The sequence below is a fragment of the Hemitrygon akajei genome, chromosome 7, assembly GCF_048418815.1.
Source record: "Hemitrygon akajei chromosome 7, sHemAka1.3, whole genome shotgun sequence".
Classification (NCBI taxonomy): Eukaryota; Metazoa; Chordata; class Chondrichthyes; order Myliobatiformes; family Dasyatidae; genus Hemitrygon; species Hemitrygon akajei.
Genome location: NC_133130.1, coordinates 49,182,278 through 49,203,701, shown reverse-complemented (window position 1 = coordinate 49,203,701; position 21,424 = coordinate 49,182,278). Strand labels below are relative to the sequence as shown.

General features: G+C 41.9%; 1 protein-coding gene across 2 annotated transcripts in view; it reads left to right on the top strand.

Annotated features, from left to right (window-relative positions):
- spata17 (spermatogenesis associated 17) overlaps positions 1 to 21,424 on the top strand; it is a 267,057-nt gene that overhangs the window by 160,280 nt on the left and 85,353 nt on the right. Inside the window, exon 10 of one of the 2 annotated variants that reach the window (XM_073050818.1) lies at positions 8,016 to 8,055. The exons of the other annotated variant lie outside the window; for it this stretch is intronic. Coding sequence (XP_072906919.1) covers positions 8,016 to 8,055 — 40 coding nt within the window. The remainder of the gene's footprint in view (positions 1 to 8,015; positions 8,056 to 21,424) is intronic. 2 annotated transcript variants of the gene reach the window in all.

Here is a 21,424-nt window from a genome sequence, read left to right as displayed (position 1 = left end):
CAGCATTATATTTCATTTGCTACTTTCTTGCCCATTCTCCTAATCTGTCTAAGTTCTTCAGCATCCTACCTGTTTCCTCAACACTACCTGCCCCTCCACCAATCTTCATATCATCTGCAAACTTGGCAACAAAGCTATTTATTCCATCATCTAAATCATTTTTATACAGCATAAAAAGAAGTGGTCCCAATGCTGACCCCTGCAGAACACCACTAGTCACTGACAGCCAAGCAGAAAAGGATTGTTTTATTCCCATTCGCTGCCTCCTACCAATCAACCAATGCTCCAACCATGTTAGAAACTTTCCTGTAATACCATGGGCTCTTAACTTGGTAAGCAGCCTCATGTATGGTACTTTGTCAAAGGCCTTCTGAAAGTCCAAATATACAACATCCACTGCATCCTATTTATCTATCCTACATGTAATCTCCTTGAAGAATTCCAACAGGTTCATCAGGCAGGATTTTCCCTGAAGGAATCCATGCTGACATTGTACTATCTTATCCTGTGTCACCAAGTACTCCATCACCTCTTCCTTAACAATTGACTCTAACATCTTCCCAACAACTGAAGTCAGGCTAACTGGTCTATTATATTATGTCTACAATGTATAACATTGACAATGTGTAATGATAAGTGGAATTTTTTTCCAAGTTTTGGCATGTTCTACGGTGTGTGCTGCTTTTTATTGATCACCTAGTACCAGTGCATCAGTGATTTTTTTTCTGGCCTCTTAAATATTCTGATCATAACTTTTACATAGGTCTAATCAGACTTTTACAGAGAAGAGGTCCCAGAGTTTTCACATCACTTTCGCAATTAAGCAGGAAAACTTATTTTATGAATGGTGTACCTTAAACAATGATGCAACACTTGCTCCATCTCAGCTGCTCTAATCTTTAGCTTTGCAATATGGAAGGAACAAGCAGATATTAGAATAACACTCCAGGCCCCAGGTTGTCATGACCAATTATTCAGTTACTTCCAACCACTTTTATGACATTTAGCTCCAAACACAATTTTTAAAATAATTTCCTGTGTTAATCATTAAACTATATTGTATTTTAAAATCAGCGCACACAAAATGTTGGAGGAACTCAGCAGGCCAGGCAGCATCTGTAGAAAAGAGTATTGTTGACGTTTTGAGCTGAGACCCTTCAGCAGCACTGAAGAAAAAAAGATGAGGAGACAGATCTAGAGGGTGGAGGAGGGGAGGGAGAAACACAAGGTGATAGGTGAAACTGGGAGGGGAGGTGTGAAGTAAAGAGCTGGGTAGTTCATTGGTGAAAGAGATACTCGGCTAATTTCAGAACATTCTCTTGGTTTTAAAATAAGGTGACTGAAAACGTGACAGTAAATATATTAATGTACAGGCAACAAATATACAGTATCATCGACACTCAAGCAAAATTCCCAGCATTATAAATTTAAAAATATATTTTTAGAAGCTGCAATGCAAGATGCCCAGTTCTGTTCACATTTATTTGCTACATATTTATCAGCAAATAGTTGAAGATGTGAAAAATTCAAATTCTTGGTTCTCTAATTTCTCAGTAGGCAAACAAAATCCCCTGATGATGATTATCTACAGCTTTAGAAAATAAATTGATTTCTAAAGAGAAAATTAGATAGTACTTATTATACTGTCTAACTAGCAATCCAGTGTCATTTATCTGTGGAGTGATGAATGCCTTTCTTTTGTCTACCTTCCTCATTTAACAATGTGTGCTGTGGATTTGTGGCACAGAAGGGATGTTTAGTTTTAATGAATGTGCACTGACCGTCGCTCAAACATCCACTCACAGCAAAATGACAATGGATTGAGCTTTGTATGGCTGGTTTAAAAAGGAAACTGAACAGTGATTTCTGAACACCCTTTAGATTAAGAGCACCTGGCACTTTGCTCTTCTTCTCTACTCATAACAATAAAGAATGTGCTGATATTGATTATGTAGCCTTCATCATCACTGAGGTTTCTTGTACATTATATATTTCTTTCAATAATACACCAGCAGAGCCATTACAAGAAAGGTCAACAGATAGTCAGCCTTTAATAGATGTTCTAAATGGCTTCTCACAGATTTCAGGAGAAACATTAGGACTATTAGCAAATAGTGTCTTGTCATGACAAAGAACCTAACCGGAATGAAACAAGTTAGTGTTGTTTAGATGACATGGCATTTCTCTAATGATTTGAAACTTTTCACTAAAATGCTGTTTTAAATTGACTGGCATATCAATTAATAAGTGTTTCAAAAAGAGAACAAGTCAAGTATTCGCAAAGGGTTTTATGCCCATGAGAGAGCTGATATCCAGACACAGCCATAATGAAAACAGAAAATGCCAAGAACACTCAGCAGATCAGACATTATCTCTGGAAAGAGAAATTGAGTTAATGTTTCAGTTCAGAGATCTGAACAATCCCTGTTCTGACAAAAGCTTTCCAAGCTAAAATGTTAACTCTGTTTTTCCTTCCATAGATATAGCTTGATCTGCTGCCTGCAGAGTTTTCCGTTTTTATTTCAGACTCCCAGCATCTGCATCTATTTTCTACTTTCTTTAACAGGAACAAATGTTTGATTTTGGCTTAACGTAGTAAAATTATTGGTTATCTGGGGAAAAGAATAAATATATATACTAAAGCTATTATGAACTCCATGGAGCATGTGGGGATCTTCCGATATCCAGGCATTCTTTCTTTCTTTCTTTTTTCTTCTCTCTTTTTTTCTTTTTCTATAGGGATATGTTGGGGGGAGGGGTTAAGGGGAGGGGGGAAGGGTTGATAATTTAAAAAAAATATTTCTGTAACCTATTTGAAAATTCAATAAAAAAAATTTAAAAAATGAATATTTGCATAAATATATATTATAAAGCAAAATAGTAGTAAAGCTCACATGACTTGATCCTGTCATTGGTTTAGATAGTTATTGATTAGAAATACCCGGATCTGTTTTTTTCCCCTGAAGTTTATAACTCAGCTTGCATTTGGGCATTAACACCTTTCAGCATAAAAATTCAAATAAATTTATGCTAAGCTATAAGATTCAAATTTTTCATGAGTCTATAATCAGCTTAAGTTTATGGGAAAACCCGAGAAAAGTATCGTAAATGACTGTGAAGAAAATCCACCATCTCTACCATGAAGTAAAAAAACATAAAAGCTTGAAAAATGAGCAATTGAGACAGAGAAAAAAACAACAATAAAGAGAATATATTTGCAGAATCTAGAGCTATAAAAATGCACAATAGTTTGGGTAGTATGAATGGAAAGAAGGAAAACTGAGCCAAGATTACAAATAGATGACTGAACAGCAGAATTAATCAATTCTGATATGAACAGAGAAACAAGATACCTGAAGTTATGGAATTTGATATTGACTCCAAAAGACTGCAATACGTCAGTCAGAAAATGAGGTACAGTCCCTCAAGGTTAAATTGAGCCTCATTATAATAGTGCAGAAGGTATAGGACAGAGTGGAAAAGTTAAGGAGGCAGAGAACAAGTAGATCACTTTCACTCCATTGGATATAATTCTGGTGCTCTGCAAAGCTGAGACTCTATTTCCCTTTGGGTTCTCCAATGAACAGAAGACCACTGTGAACACTGAATGCAGCACACTAGATATGTGAAGAATTATAAATGATTACTCCCTCACTTGGAAAGTCCATTTGGGTTCTGAGATGCTTGGAAAGGAAGTGGTAAAAGGGCAGCTCTTGCCTCTCCAGAAGTTGCATGCACAAGTGGCATTGAAAGGGGACCACTTGGTGGTGATGGAAGAAAAGTCCAACAAATTATGAAGGGGAAATGTCTTCTCAGAAATGAGCAGGAAACAGGAATGTGTCTGCTGGTGAAATTTTGCAATTTCCACTACCTTCAATGAACCTCTATCCCTAGAGTTGTCTTCTCTCCTTCTCTTTCAACGCTCTGAAGGGAACATTTTCCTTGTGGTTCCTACTCTACTTTTCCATCTATAACAACAACTTTACTTTCCCATGCACTCTCAGAAGATGCCACATCTCTCTATTTACTTCTTCCTTCCCACATCCAGGAACCCAAGCAATCTTTACAGGTAAGGCATCAATTCCCATGTATTTCTTCCAATCTTGGCATTCAATGTTCAACTGTAGAAGCCAAATGCAGACTGGGTTATACTTTGCAGGTAACTGCTTTCACTCCACATGACCATGAACTTGCTATTACCTGCCACTTTAATTTTCCATCCCCTACTCCAATCCATCTTATCACACTTTTAATAATGAGACCCAATATAAGTTTATGGAACAGCACCCAATATTTTTCATCTGGGCAAATTCTACAACTTAAGGCCACTATTTGTAACAGAACCAGACAGTTGTTATGCCACCTATAATATTGCCCATTTTCCATTAGCACTGCCTGTCCTACTGGACATTTCCTACAACTCTACATTTTGTAAATTTTAGACACTATTTTATATTCTCTCTTTCTACCTGCTTTCATTTCACATCTTTTATATGCCTTTGTTCATATTTTCCTTTCTAACCTACCTCAGAAACCTATCAACTAGGTGACTCCATCTACAACTTATCACTATAGCAACCCTGGCCTGACGCTTTTGCCTTTCGTGTGGATTGTGTGCATGTGTTCAGCTGTAGATTGCCGGAAACTGCACCGTTAATTTGAAGGACATGTCACTCAGGGACTTGGGCTATATATATATATAAATTTTGCATGTCTCTATGTTTGCTTACTATCTTGAATGTACTGTGTATGTTTTGCACCTTGACCCCAGAGGAATGCTGTTTTGATTGTCTTTATTCATTTATGGTCGAATGATAATTAAACTTGACCTTGTTTTATCCATATCATTTCTCTCTTTTTACAACTCTCACTCTTTCCTAGTTCTGATGAACAGTGATTGACCTGAAATATTGTCCCTTTTTCTGTTCCACAGACGTTGTTTGACCCGTTGAGTGTTTCTAGTATTTACTGTTTTCATTTCAGAAATCCGGCATCTACACTATTTTACTTTTAATATGCAGAAGTTGGTAAGGTTATGTTTCAACATGTCAGAGTCAAACCAGCAAGGAATGAACTGAACAAGAGGGATATAATGAAAAATAGAACACAATTCTCGAAATCAAATGCTATATCAAAGTTGAGATAGATGAGGAAATGGATTATCAAAGGTTTAATGCATGTAACTTGAGTTTATAATGAAGAAAATGTTTAATTTTGCAATCTCTAATGGAAAGTTGTTAAAGAAAGCAAGGTTTAGTTCTCTTAATATGAAATCTCATAGACAATTAGAACAATTTACATCAGACAAAAAGACTAAAACGGACACTCGTTTTACTGCTGGTTTTAATGAGGACTCAAAGCAATTGTGATTACTTTATGTCAAATACCACAATGGTACATTACACTACATGCATTTTCCCATTCATTGGTCTTTGAATTTAAAATGTTTGTAGGTTCTGGACTTCCATCCACTGGAACTGAAAGTTGTATAGTTAGAAATATTCTGAAATTTTATGTAGTACCTTGCAATAATAATTCAATAAATTTCCTTTGCATTGTGTTTTATTACTTATTTGATCATGGCTTTACTTTGATTTATTGGAAATTAGTTTAGAATACAATGTGAATTTTGCATTTTATAAGGTCTTTGGAACCTCCTTTGTTTTAAAGTTCTGTAAAAAGATGCAGTTGTCTTTATAGTGTTGAAAATCTTTTGTATTTCAAAATTAATATATATGCTCTGAAGAATTTATATATCTACATTTCAAACAGCAGAAGACAAAGTGGAAAAATCAGAAAGCAGTGATTTGTTGATGTTTAGTTTTGGATTTATAAACATCAAAGTTAAAGTACATTTAGCTTCCATAGTTTTGAGATTCAGTTTTGAGGTCAGGTTTAGTATTTATTATTTGTAAAATTATTATTTGTAAAAATGTAAAATTAGTTCCTCATATGATTTTCCTGTTTTTCTTTATATGCAACCTATTTTTGTAGTGATAGAAACAAGTAATAAATAGTTCTGATTGAATAACGGTGCCATGCAGTTAGTACTCATGCAGATGAGAGGCAGGAGAGGTTGAGTGCTATAAGTTTCTATAACTATAAACACAAGATATTTTGCAGATGATGGAAATCCAAAGCAACACACAAAAATGCTTGAGTAACACAGCAGGTCAGGCAGCATCTGTGGAAATGATTAAACCGTTGCTGTTTTAGGCCGAACCCTTCTTCAGTATTGGAAGGAAAGGGTGAAGACACCAGAATAAAGAAGTGGGGGAGGGGATGGAGGACTAGCTAGAAGGTAATACGTGAAACCAGGTGGGTGGGAAAGGTAAGGGGCTGGAGAAGAAAGAATCTAATAACAGAGGAGAGTGGATCATGGGAGAAAGGGAAGAAGAAGGGGAACAAGGAAGAGGTGATGAGCAGGTGAGGAAAAGTAGTAATAAGCCAGAGTGAGTAGTAGAAAGAGGAAAGAGGGAAGGAAAAATCCTGGAAGGAGAAGTTGTTGTTCGTGCCATCAGCTTGGAGACTACCTAGTCGGATTATGAGGTGTTGCTCCTTCACTCTAAGAGTGACCTCATCATAGCAAAAGTGTAGGCCATGGACTAACATGTCAGAAGGGGAATAGTGGATAGAACGGATGTGTGCAACAAAGTGGTTCCCCAGTTTACATTGGATGTCACCAATTTAGAGGAGGCCACATTGGGAGCACTGGATACAATAGATGATTGCAATAGGTTAGCAGTTGAAGTGTTGCCTCACTTGGAAGGACTGTTTGGGGCACCGAATGGAGGTAAGGGAGGAGGTAAATGGTCAGGTGTAGCATTTCTGTCACTTTCAGGGCTATGTACCAGGAGGAAGATTAGTAGTGAGGGATGAGTGGACAAGGGAACAATTTCTGCAGAAATTGGAGATTGGGGGTTGGGAGTTACAGCTAAGTTTGGTGGTAGGATCCCATTGAAGATGGTGGAAGTTGTGAAGGATGATGAGTCGGATATGAAGGTTCATGGGATGGTAAGTGAGGACAAGAGGAACTCTATCCCGGTTAAGGCAGCTGGATGATAGTGTGAGTGCAGATGTCTGAGATATGGGGAAGGGCAATATCAATGGTGGAGGAAGGGCAACCTCATTCCTTGAAGAAGGAGGACATCTCTGATGTCCTGGAGCTGAAGGAGCTCATACTGGGAAAAGAATAATGGTTCTATAACGGTTGGGTACATCATACATATAAGGACATCTGTATTTGTCAGCCTGGGGATAACTTATAAATTATTCGATCTACTAAAGGCTGGATATTTTTAAATACATTCTTGATATACCCCCAGAGGCAACCTTTCAAGCATAAAAAGTTCTGAATGTATCTGTTTCAAAAGAAGGGAAAGGACCTAAAATACAGACATTTCAATGGAACAGCTTCTTTACTATTATTTATAAAGGACATATAGCAACACATACAAATTGCTGGAGGAACTCAGCAGGTCAGCCAGCATCTATAGAAATGAATAAACAGTCAATGTTTTGAGTCGAGATTCTTCTTCAAGACTGAGAAGGAAGGGGGAAGGTGCCAGAATAAAAAGGTGGGAAGAGGGGAAGGAGGCTAGCTGGAAGGTGATAGGTGAAGCCAGGTGGATGTGAAAGGTCAAGGTTGGAGAAGAAGGAATTAGATAGTAAGGACAGTGAATCATGTGTTATATAGACAATTCTGAGAAGCACTTCACTTCCCTGGCTACTTCCCTTCAACCATTCGATTCTTGACCCACATGCAAAACCCTAATCAACACAGTTTAACAACACTTTGACCACTTTACACTAAAATGCACTTTGATGCTTTTTTGTTCTAGTTGTGTTTTCTTGTAAAAATTGTGTATAATTTATGTTTAATTTATTTTTCCTGTTGCTTATATGATGCTATGTGCCTGTCAAGTCAAGGTTATTGTCATATAACTATGTACATCTATATAACATATATAACCATATAATGTATACAGAAACTAAACAGCATTTCTTCAAATCAGGGTGTAAAGCACAGTAGCAGACAACGTGATGTTGTTGCAAGTAAGTTTTTTATTGCACCTGTACAAATACTGTATGTTCTTGTGCATATGACAAACTCAACTTTGACTTTTATATCAGATCACCAGATTTTTGAAAGGCATTAAAGTTCAACCCCTTGGTATGGGATTAGTGTCATTTGTACAGCCATAATTCCCTTTACTGAAAAGCATTAATAAACCGCTTGGATTTATACAGGTTAAAGATCAACTTGCATTCTAATTTTACTGCTAAGAGTGCACAGTTAAATTTTTGAGTTCAGTTTCATAACTTCTTAAGTTAAGTTATGAACGTATAACCTTTTCTTCCATATTTGTTAGTAACCATACAAAGAAGTCTCCTTAACTGCCTGTTGGTAAGTTTGAGTAGATAAGATTTGATGAATATCATAATTTCTCATTTGTAATTTTGTCAAATTTTTCAACAATATATCATAAAACTAAAGTTTAAGTAACAATCAGACAGCAGTTTTCACAGTACAAAGCAGGTGTGCTGGAAAACCAATTAGTTATTGAATAATCAGACAATCAACACACCCCAGCCTGAAAACTCTTTTCACAGCCATCATACTGTCTGCCATATCACTGTTCTAGTACTTTATGTAATGTGGGCAGACAGACTGACAATCACTACGCAGGCTCACATCTACTGTAATTAGCCTTTTTGTTAATGTACACTAGATTAAAGCCGCTCATCATTGCTTTTCAGAAGTCTGAGGGCCTGCATTTTGATGTTTGTGTTCTAAGAGAATTGTCAGCACCAGCTCTAACAAATTGAAACACCAGGCTAATTATGGTACCTAATGAAGTGTGTGGAGTGGTTACAGCTCACTGCAAAACTGTTCCTTCGGCTTGGATTAGACTTTCATCAATCACTTTTTTTAACTGATCCAGAATTGCTTCTGCCGCACTTGGCATTTTAATGCTGTTTCTATAATTGCTTTCAGAGCTAAGGCTATTTTGAAATATTATGTGTGCAGAACTGTATTTGGAGATTCTAATTTAAAATATCATTTCAGTATGACTACCATCGGCTGATCAAGTGGTGAATGATTCATGAAAAAAGTATCAAAATTAAATAAAAGCTGTTTGATGTATTGCCTTTTTACACACTAAATATATTTCTTTTTCTTATTTAAGCATTTTAGCTGCAGCACTTCATAATTATCTTAATGGTATAACTTAAACCTGTTTTACTTATTATACCTATCTGCTACAGAAAAAAAATCATTATTTCAAAGTTGTAGGATTTCAAAGAAAATTATTTTAATTCAGTGTGGTGTAGCATACTATTCATATTGTTTGAATCAAAGAAAGGTGTTTAAATGTGACATGAATTTAACAGCATCTGCTTTGTCATCATCTGCATAAGTGAATTACAAATCAGTCAATGATTATTCTTTAATGTGATTTAGATGACTCAGGAAAGTTATTGTGGTGGCCCAATCTTGTAGCAAATTAAAATCAGTAGGTTAAGGTATTATATGAGTTTGCAACTTGGAAGTGACATGTAATGAAAACTTTTGAAGCTATTTGTATAAATAAAGCACTTGAAATATAGTTCCTTATAAAGCAACTGAAATATAACATCATGGAATAGTAAAGCACAGAAGGAGGCTATTTATATAATTTCCTTAATTTCACTCCCTTCTCTGTAGTTATATCCCTATAATAATCCTCCTTCAGGCATTTTAAGGTCACTGCCTGTTTTCTCCTTATTAGGGACTGCATTTCAAGTTTAAGTTACTTAGAGCCATAGAGTCTATATGTGGAGGCCATTCTACATTCAGCTCTATGCCTGCTCTTTCTAAATCAATCCAATTAGTCCCATTCTGCTGCTCTTCCTTCCAGAGCTCTGCAAATATAGTTATGCAATTATTTTATGAAAGCCACAGTTCATCTTAATTCAAAGTTCAAAGCTCAAAGTAAATTTATTAGCAAAGTACATATATGTCACCATATACAAACCTGAGATTAATTTTTTGCAAGCATACTCAATAAATCCATAATAGAATAACCACAATAGAACCAATGAAAGACCCAACTTGACATTCATCCAGTGTGCAAAAGACAACAAATTGTGCAAATACAAAAAGAAAGAAATAGTAATAAATAAATAAGCAATAAATATCAAAGAACATGAGATGAAGAGTCTTTGAAGTGCGTCCAGTGATTGTAGGAACATTTCAATGATGGGGCAAGTGAAGTTGAGAGAAGTTATCCCTTTGGTTCAAGAGCCTGATGGTTGAGGAGTAATAACTGTTCGTGAACCTGATGGTGTGAGTCCTGAGGCTCCTGTACCTTCATCTTGATGGCAATAGTGAGAAGAGAGCACGCTTTGGATGCTGAGGGTCGCTGATGATGGATGCTGCTCTCCTGTGACAACATAGATTTGTACATGTTGTCAATGTTGCAGACATGGGCATGAGCGTTGAATGGCAAACAGGAGGGAATGCAGGAAAGCAGGAGGCAGGCAGAACTTATCTTGACATGGAACATAGATAGGGAAGTGACAGACAGAACTTTTCTTAGCACAGAGAGATGGAGTTTCACAGGTAAACCTAGGAACTGGAGCTGAACTTGGAAAACTTAATCTTGACTGGGAGAGACTGAGTTGCACAGGTAAATCTCAGTACTGAAACAAAACTTGGAACACACAATCCTAAACGGCTGGGAAATGTTAATTACCACTCTGGCAAAACCAATGATCTGGCATCTAGTGGGCGCAAAGCTGGGGTTCTTATACTGCAGGTCTTAATGAAAACCAGGTGTGCCACCTTCAAAGGAAGTTAGGAGAAAATGGGAAATTAACAGTCAGGACTGTGACAATACCCCCCCCTCCCCCAACAGGAGCCTCCAGGTGAACCACCAGGCATGTCCAGATTGTCTCGATGGAAATTTCGGATGAGGGAAGGTCCAAGATGAAGGAGCAGAGAATCCAGGTGTGCTCCTCAGGACCGTATCCCTCCCAATCGATCAGGTACTGGAGACCCCTGCCTCAGCAGTGCACACCCAGTATTCATTCGCCAGATGGTGTAAGCTGTGTAGTCATCAATGATCCAGATGGGTGGAGGAGGTTCAGCAGGAGGGCACAAAGGGCTGACAGATACAGGTTTCAGTTGGGAAACGTGGAACGTGGGATGAATGTGCATGGATCCAGGCAGTTTGAGTCTGACCACCGAGGGGTTGATGATGCTCTCAATTTCGAATGGTCCCAGGTAATGAGAGGCAAGTTTCTTAGGTTCATTCTTGAGGGAGACGTCTTTTGAAGAGAGGCAAACCTTCTGACCAGGCCAATAGTTGGGTGCAGGAATTTGATGGCGATCAGCAATCCTCCAGTTGCAGTCAGCTGAGCGGAGCAGGACCACGCGTGCATCCTTCCAGATCTTACAGCATCGGCGGAGATGGGCCTGAACTGAAGGCACAGCAATGTCGTCTTCATGGGGAGGAAACAGAGGGGGTTGATAACTGAGGGAGCACTCGAAGGGAGACATTTCGACGGCAGTGCTGACCGGGGAGTTGTGGGCATACTCCACCCAAGTGAGATGGGTGCTGCAGGATGATGGGTTGTTGGCGGATATGCAGCGAGCTTGCTGCTTCCAAGTCCAGCTCGTTCCAAAGTTCGTTCCGTTTGATCATTAGTCTGTGGATGGAAACCAGAAGACAGACTTACTGAGGCTTGACAGAAGGATCTCCAGACTTGAGAGATTAATTGGAGACCCCAGTCAGAAACGATGTCAGAGGGAATTCCATGAAGGCGGAAGATGTGATGGACAAGGAGGTCAGCTGTAGGGAGTTTGGGAAGGGTTATGAAGTGCACGGCTTTGGAGAAACGGTCCACTATGGTGAGTACAGCAGTGTTCCCATGTGAAGGGGGTAGTTCAGTAATGAAATCCAGAGCAATGTGGGACCAAGGGCAGCTGGGCACAGGTAGGGGACGAAGCAACCCAGCAGGTGGTCAATGGGAGGCTTTTCCACGGGCACACACAGAACAGGCAGAGACGAAGGAACGAGTGTCAGCATCCATGGTGGGCCACCAGAAATGTCACTTCAGAAGGGACAGAGTTCGATCCATTCCGAGATGGCCGGTAAAACGAGAAGTATGCCCCCATTGGAGAACCTGAGACTGAACAGTATCAGGCACGAAGAGGCAATTGGGGATCCATTGCCTGCGTCCGGTTGAGTCCATTGGGCCTCTTTGACTATAGATTCGATCTCCCAGGTGAGGGCAGCCACCACACAGGATGGTGGAAGGATGGTATTGGGATTGGGAAGGCCCTCCTTGGAGACGTATTGATGAGAGAGAGCATCTGGCTTCCTGTTCTTGGAACTGGGACGATAATTGAGAATGAATTTGAAATGACCAAAAAAATAATGCCCAACGGGCTTGGCGGGAATTAAGGCGTTTAGCGATTTGGATGTATTCGTCCGTCCAGACGATGAATGGATGTTCAGCTCCCGTCAGCCAGTGCCTCCACTCCTCCCAAATCGTGTTTGATGGCAAGCAATTCCTGGTTTCCAATGTTGTAGTTCTGTTCAGCAGAGGATAGACGGCGAGAGAAGAAGGCAGAGGGATGGAGCTTTTGGTCTGGGATGGAGCGTTGGGAGAGGACCGCTCCCACCCCAGAGTCAGAGGCATTGATTTCCACAATGAATTAGTCAGCGCAGTCAGGTTGGACCAGGATGGGAGCGGAGGTGAAACACCTCTTCAGCTCTAAGAAGGTGGAGTCCGCTTCAGGGGTCCAGTGAAAAGGGGTCGCAGGAGAGGTGAGTTGAGTCAGACGCGCTGCTACCCGGTTGTAATCAGTGACAGTAGAAGTTTGCGAACCCCAGGAATCACTGGAGTTGTTTGAGTGTTGTGGGTTTTGGCCACTCCGCCACCGCCCCGATCTTTTCAGGATCCGCCCTCACTTGCCCGCTCTCAATGATGTACCCCAGGAAACTGGCATAACAGGCATGGAACTCACACTCTCTGCCTTAACGAATAGCTTGTTCTCCAAAAGCCTCTGAAGAACCTGACGGACATGGTGGGTGTGTTCCTGAAGACTGGGAGAAGAATAGGATGCCATCCAAATAAATGAAAACAAAACAGTTAATAAGGTCACTAAGGACGTCGTTCATCAGGGCTTGGAAGACGGTGGGGGCATTGGTGAGACCGAATGGCATGACCAAATATTCAAAATGACTGAGGGGGGTGTTAAAAGCAGTTTTCCATTCATCTCCCTCCCTTATCCTGACCAGGTGATAGGCATTCTGCAGGTCCAACCTAGAGAAAATTGTAGCTCCATGAAGGGGCTCAAAAGCCGAGTTGATAAGAGGCAGGGGATATTTATTCTTTATGGTGATGCTGTTCAGGCCATGGCAATCAATGCAGGGGCACAGTGTGCCATTTTTCTTCCCCACCAAAAAGAAACCTGTGCCCACAGGGGAGGAAGAGGGTCGGATAATGCCAGCCATGAGAGAGTTATTTAGGTAAGCCTCCATTGCTCTCCTTTCTGGCTGGGACAGGTTGTGCAGCCGACTGGTGGGTAAAGGGGCTCTGGAGAGAAGGTCAATTGCGCAATTGTAAGGGCTATGTGGAGGCAAGGAAAGAGCTTGTTGCTTGCTAAACACTTCTCCCAGATTGTGATACTGTACTGGAACCTTGGATAAGTCGGGGGGTTCAGAGGCGGACGAGGTCGCGGTGACCTCCACTGGGGAAAGTGATGCTTGTAGGCAAGTGGAGTGACAGAATGGACTCTAGCTGACTATCTTCCTGGTGGACCAGTCAATGTGGGGTTATGACGACTTAACCAGGGGTAACCAAGAACTATAGAAGCTTGAGGAGAGGAAATTAAATTGAATTGTATATATGCCCGATGGTTTCTGGAGAGAAGGAGAAGCAGGGGTTGTGTGCAGCGTGTGACTCGGGCCAGTAGTCTACCGTCCAGTGCCCGGGCTTCCCAGGGGGTACTCAACGGCTCACGAGGAATTCCGGCTTGGAAAGCTAGGTTTTCATCCAAAAAGTTTCCCTCAGCGCCGGAGTCCACTAGTGCTAACAGAGGCAGGGACTGTTGGTTGTAACGCAAAGTGGCTTGAAGCTGCATCTGGGTTCGGGGTGGGGGGGTGGAAGGGAATGTTGTCTGATTCACCAGGGTCCCCGTCTCTACTGGTGAGCCTTCCCTTTTGGCCAAAGGGGACAGGTAGCACGGAAGTGGCCAGACTGGCTGCAGTATAGACACACACCCGCTCTCAATCTTCAGAGTCATTCTGTGGGGGAAAGGTAGTTCCATCCCAGCTGCATGGATTCCTCTCCCCAGGCGGTGGTAACAGCCGGGCTGGGAGCTACTCTAGGACAGTGGTCCCCAACCACCGGGCCGCAAAGCATGTGCTACCGGACTGTAAGGAAACAATATGATTTGGCGATATGAAACGATATGAGTCAGCTGCACCTTTCCTCATTTCCTGTCATGCCCACTGTTGAACTTGAGTGCACGCGAGGTCATCAGTCGCCTAAACGCAGTGATACCCTAGCGCCAGGGATCACTGGTTGGCCTCGGGTAACCACCGCCTCGCACGGCCAGCGAGAAGTTGCTACTGGCCTGAAACGCAGACAGATGAGCACCGCCTCTCAACCTGTTTAGCACACTAAATGTTTGTGTGGAACCCAGTGCTAAAATATTCGCAGACAATCTAATTCGGGCTTAGGGTTTCATAAGTAGCAGAGCAGCTACCTCGCTGCGATCTACTGAAAGTCATCTCTCGAGCCAAACTTTTGTTGGCCGACAGATCCTACCTACCTGCGGGGGGGAGGGGCAGGCGCGCACCCTGTCACACTCCTCACTCGGTCAGTCGCTTTCTCCAGACTGCGACTGCCACGGCCCCGATATGGAGACCTCCAGCCCTTACCTTGTCTTCTCATTGGTGTGTTGCAATGATTTTATATGTTCATACAAGGAAAACATGCACTGTGTGTTTAATATCAAAACGTTACTTAAAATATTATGATGCTATTGACTTATAAGTGAGTTATAATTGACTTATCACTATATTCATGTGAGGAAAGTATGTGCTGTGTGTTTAATATTAAATTCGTTAGATAAACCCTTTTACAAACAAAATTGAGTGTATTAGCCACTTATAAGTGACTTATAGTTGTCTTATCACCTATATTCTGGACGTGATTAACACCCCCCCCCCCCCCTCCCCGTCGGCCGGTCCGCAAGAATATTGTCAATATTAAACTGGTCCGCAGTGCAAAAAAGGTTGGTGACCCCTGCTCTAGGAACACAAGGAGAAGAGAAGCTTGTTCTGGCCAGAGGTGGTAATGAGTGGTGTGGAGTGGCCAGAGGTGGTAATGAGTGGTGTGGAGTGGCCAAAGGTGGTGGACGATCTGTTCTTTCTCTATGGTGTTCTCAGAGACGATTGTCCAATCTGGTGGCTAGGGAGATCAAGGAATCCAGGCTGTCGGTGTTGCTCTCTTGCCGCCAACTCGTCTTTCATCATGTTGCTGAGACCATTCCAAAATACCCCTTGGAGTGCCTCATTGTTCCATCCCGAGTTGGCCGCTAACATCCGGAACTCCACGGAATATTTGGCAACACTGCATGAGCCCTGGTGGAGAGTGAGTAGACACTTGGGCAGCGTCTTTACCACGGACAGGGTGGTCAAAGATCTTTCTCATTTCCGTGATAAAGGTGGCAAAAGAAGAGCAGATATCTGGTTGGTTATCCCAAACAACTGCGGCCCACGCTAAGGCACTTACCCACAACAACCCCATGATATAAGCAATCTTTGACTTATCCGTGGATTGTGTGGACGACTGCTGTTTGAACACCAAGGAGCACTGAAGAAGGAAGGCCCAGCACTTCCCCAAATCCCCAGCGTAGTGCTCCGGTTCAGGTACGTGAGGCTTTCATGGTGGGGGTGTTGCTGACACATATGGGGTTGCTGCTACAGGCTGTCTGGGCTGGTTAGACAGGGTTCCAGGAGTGGGTTGTGAAAAGTAAGTGGATATCCGGTCCACCTGGTCACCTATCTATGTGACGTGAGAAGACAGGGAACGGAAGTTCTCCATGACCTCCTGGAGGAGTTGGTCGTGCTGTCCCAGTAGGGCACCCTGGCTGGCAAGGGCTTATTGAAGGATATTCATGTCTGCTGGGTCCGTGGTGGCCAGATCGTTCTGTTGTAGAGAATGGAGCAAACCCAAACGCAGGACACAGGCACGGAGGTTGAGTTAGCATTCAGACATGAGTGTGAGTGTTGAACGGCAAACAGGAGGGAGTACAGGAAAGCAGGAGGCAGGCAGAACTTATCTTGACACGGAACATAGAAAGGGAAGTGGCAGACAAAACTTTTCTTAGCGCAGAGAGACGGAGTTACACAGATACTGGAGTCGAACTTGGAAAACTTATCTTGACTCGAAGAGACTGAGTTGCACGGGTAAATCTCGGTTCTGAAGCAAAACTTAGAACACACAATCCTAAGCAGCCAGGAAACGTTAATTACCACACAGGCAAAACAAATGATCTGGCAACTAGTGGTTGCAAAGCTGAGGTTCTTGGGCTATGTCCACACTACACCGGATAAATCCGTAACCAAAGCTTTTTCTCTTCGTTTTTACCCTTCGTCCACAGTAAAACAGCGTTTTCGTCCCCTGAAACCGGAGATTTTTGGAAACGCTCTCCGGGGTGTGTAATCTTGAAAACGCTGCTCGGCCGGAGCCGTGTGGACGAGATAACCAGAAAAATCCAAAACCGCTGTCATGATGTGCCGAAACAGATGCTGGCGGCAGCGCGCCGTGTCATTGTTTTCTTGAACGCAACCTAACAATTTCAGAACAGACAGCAATGAGTCTGAAGCCAGAAGAGTTAGAAAGGTACTCACCAAAAACTTTGACCCATAACTTACTGAATAAATAAGTATACGCACTGTGCCCTGTTTTCTGTCCTTGCACATATGAAGGTGGTTTACCTATTTATACAAGTACTTCTCTGACAATAGATGTGTAACGTTGTATGGAAATACAAGATAATACTGAAGCAGACATGTTCTATACATTTAACAAGGGGCTTTATTAATGCAACAGAGTTAGTCAGTTTTTCAATGTTCATCGTCAGGTGGGTCATATTGTCCTTGAACTCTCTGTCAGTTGTTTTTTTTTGGTGTTAAGTCCTCCTGCGCGAGAGCCAACAGCTGTCCATCGTTTAAGTTTTTCTAGTCTGTAACTGAACAAACGTCTTGCACGGCAAGATTCAACAGCAAACATGTCGCTTGTTTTTGGTAGATGTGTCCTGCGCGTGCTCAGTAGGAGGAGATTCGCCAAAACCTCCGTTTCAATGTGGATGGAGATATTTTCAAAAACGCTTGCTGTGGATGCCTATCGTTTTTACACAAAACCGGTGTTTTCAAAATTATTCGGTCTAGTGTGGACATAGCCTTAAACTGCAGGTCTTGATGAAAACCAGGTGTGTCGCCTTCAAAGGAAATTAGGAGAAAATGGCGAATTAACGGTCAGGACCGTGACAGTTTCCCTGCCAGACTATGATGCAGCCAGCCTTTATACTCTCCACTACACATCATTCGAAGTTAGCCAAAGTTTTCGATGTCATTCAAATATTCGCAAACTCTTAAGGGGAGCACCACCACGTTCTCTTTATAATTGCACTCGTACTGAGCCCAGGACAGGTCCTCTGAAGTAATAACTCTTAGGATTTTAAAGATGCTGACCCTCCCCACTTCTGATCTACCACTGAGGCCTAGCTCATGGATCATTGGTTATCTCCTCCTGAAGTCAGTAATCAGCTTCTTGGTCTTGCTGACTTTGAAGCAGAATCAGAATCAGGTTTATTATCGGCATGTGACGTGAAATTTGTTAATTTAGCAGCAGCAGTTCAATGCAATACATAATCTAGCAGAGAGAGAAAAAATAATAAATAAAATAAAACATAATAAATAAACAAGTAAATCAATTACGTATATTGAATAGATTTTTAATAAAGTATACAAAAACAGAGATACTCTATATTTTAAAAAAAGTGAGGTAGTGTCCAAAACATCGAAGTCCATTCAGGAATCGAATGGCAGAGGGGAAGAAGCTGTTCCTGAATCACTGAGTGTGTACCTTAAGGCTTTTGTATCTCCTACCTGATGGTAACAGTGAGAAAAGGGCATGCCCTGGGTGTTCGAGGTCTTTAATAATGGATGTTGCCAGTGAGAAGTTGTTGTTGTGGTGACACTCAGCCAAATTTTCAATCTCTGTCCTATATGCTGAGTCATCACCAACTTTGATTCAGCCTATGATATGGTGTCATCAGCAAATTTAATTATGACATTGGAGTTGGGCTTCGCTACACAGTCATAAATGTGAAACGATTAGAGCAAGGAGCTAACCACGCAGCCCTGTGGTGCCCCTGGGCTGATGGAAATCATAGAGGAGATGTTGTTGCCAATCTGAACTGGCTGGGTATGCAAGTGAGAAAATGGAGGATCCAATTGCACAAGGAGGTATTGAGGCCAAGATCTTGAATCTTACTGATTAGTTTTTTTTGGGGGGGGGTGATAGTATTGTCTGCTGAGCTGTAGTCAATAACAACATCCTGATGAATGTATTTTAAGTGTCCAGATGTTCCGAGGTTAAGTGAAGAGCTAATGAAATGGCATCTGCTGTGGGCCTGCTGCTCCAGTAGGCAAATTGGGTAGTAGTGGATATGTTTCATCGCTAATCTCTCAAAACACTTCATCACTGTGGATGTAAGTGCCACTGGATGATAGTAGGCAGTTTGCCACATTCTTCTTAGGCAGCAGTGTAAGTAAACCTTTCTTGAAATGGGTGGGTACTTCAGACTGCCGAAGCAGGAGGTTAAAGATCTCAGTGAATACCCCAGCTAGGTTGATCAACATGAGTCTTTAGTACTTAGGCAGGTACTCTGTCTGGGCCAGATGCTTTTCGTCTGTACACTGTCCTGAAGGCTGCTCACATGTTGGCCTCAGAGTTCACAGGATCATCGGGGGTTGTGGGAGTTTGTGATGGTCCCTCCAAGTTTTGACATTCAAAGTGAGCATAGAAGACAGTGGGCTCATTTGGAAGTGAAGTCCTGATGTCCTCTCTGTCACTTGAGGTATCGGCGGCAGCAGGAGGCAGGAGAGCACCACCAAATGTGGTGAATTCTTTCTCTTGGTATGGGGGTTTTCCTTAAAAACAGTATCCAGTGTGTCAGAGGCATTGGCAGCAGTGGAAGGCAGGCAGAGCACCACCAAACATGTTGACTTCTTTCTCTTAGCATGGGGGTTTTTCTTATTTTTAAACCATTAGGGAATATAGGGTCTAGCGGAGCGGCCATCATCAGAGTGAGGGCTAGAGTTAGAATGGGAACTTAGAGGATTTGACTCAAGAGGCTTTGAGGAGAAGAGGCTGAGGCCAAAGAAACAGCTAAGAAGGGCAGGTTTTTCCTTTCATTTTTGTTGATTTGGTCTTGGTTGCCCAGAGTACAGTGCAGGCAGGATGGCAGATATGGCTGTGGAATTCTCTCATCCCTATAGGATGAGAGAACCTGATATCTATGGAACTTGATGGTCTCCCTTTTGACTACACCTGTAGTAAGTCCAGAGAACTCCAGCTCCTGAAAGACCACATTGAGTAGAAATGGTGTGTCGGGAGTTTGTGAGGAAGAACAAGCAGATGATAGAACAAAGATACGTTCAGCCAAATGGTTTGAGATGTGTCTGTTTTAATGGAAGGAGTATCATAAACAAGGCAAATGAATGTGGATCAATACGTGGAACTGTGATGTCATGGGCATTACAGAGACTTGGATGTCTCAGTGGCAGGAATGGCTGCTGAGTGTGCTGGACTTTAGATGTTTCAAAAACAACAGGGGGGAAGCAAAGGAGGTGGGGGCATGGCAATGCTAATCAGAGATGCTGCAGAAAAGGAGGAAGTCATGGAGGGATTGTCCACTGAGTGAGTGTGGGAGGAACTCAGAAACAGGAAGGGGCTATAACTCTACTGGATATTTTTTATAGACTCTTCAATAGTAACAGAGACATTGAGGAGCAGATAGAGAGGCAGATTCTGGAATGGTGCAATAATGATAGGGTTGTTCTGAAGGGAGATTTTAACTTCCTAATATTGACTGGCATCTCCTTAGAGCAAGGGGTTTGGATGGGGTGGAGTTTGTTAGGCATTTTCAGGAAGGTCTCCTTATGCAATAAGTAGATAAGCTAATGAGAGGAGAGGCTGTACTTGATCTGGTATTGGAAAATGAACCTGGTCAAGTGTCAGATCTCTCACTGGGAGAGCACTTTGGAAGTAGTGATCACAACTCTTTCTCCTTTACCATAGCACTGGAGAGAGATAGGAGCAGACAATTTGGGAAAACATTTAATTGGGGCGGAGGTAATATGATGCTATTGGGCAGAAATTTGGGAGCATAATGTAGGAGCAGATGTTCTCGGGGAAACACACAGCAGAAGTGTGGCAACTGTTCAGAGAACATTTGCATGGCGTTCTCAAAGGTATATTCCACTGAGGCAGGGAAAGAATGGCACGGTAAAAATACCATGGTGTACAAAGGATGTAGAAAATCTAGTTAAGAAGAAAAGAAAAGCTAGGTACTGTTATAGCTCTAGAAAGTTACAAGGTTGCTAGGAAGGAGCTTAAGAATGAAATTAGGACTGCTAGAAGAGGCCAAGAGAAGGTCTTGGCATGCAAGATTAAGGAAAATCCTAGGGCATTCTACAAATATGAGAAAGGCAGAAGGATGAGCCATGTGAGAATAGAGCCAATCAGTTGCAATAGTGAAAATGTGTGCATGGAGTTGGAGGAGGTAGCTGAGGTACTTAATGAATACTTTGCTTCTGTATTCACCAGTGAAAAGGACCTTGGCAATTGTGGACATGACTTATAGTGGACTGAAACGTTTGAGCATATAGATACAAAGGAAGAGGATGTGCTGAAGCTTTTGCAAAGCATTAAGTTAGATAAGTCGCCAGGTCTAGATACGATATACCTCAGTCTACTGTGGGAAGCAAGGGAGGAGATTCCTCAGCCTCAGGCAATGATCTTTGCATCATCAGTAGGGACAGGAGAAGTACCAGAAGATTGGAGGGTTACAAATATTGTTCCCTTGCTCAAGAAAGTGAATAGAGGTAACCCAGGAAATTAAAGACCAGTGAGTCTTACTTCAGTGGTGGGCAAGTTGTTGGAGAAGATCATGAGAGGTAGGATTTACGAGCATTTGGAGAGACATAATTGATTAGGGATAGTCAGCACGGCTTTGTCAAGGGCAGATCATGCCTTACGAGCCTGACTGAATTCTTTGAGGGTGTAACAAATCACATTGATGAAGATAGAGTAGTGAATGGAGTGTATATAGATTTCAGTTAAGGCATTT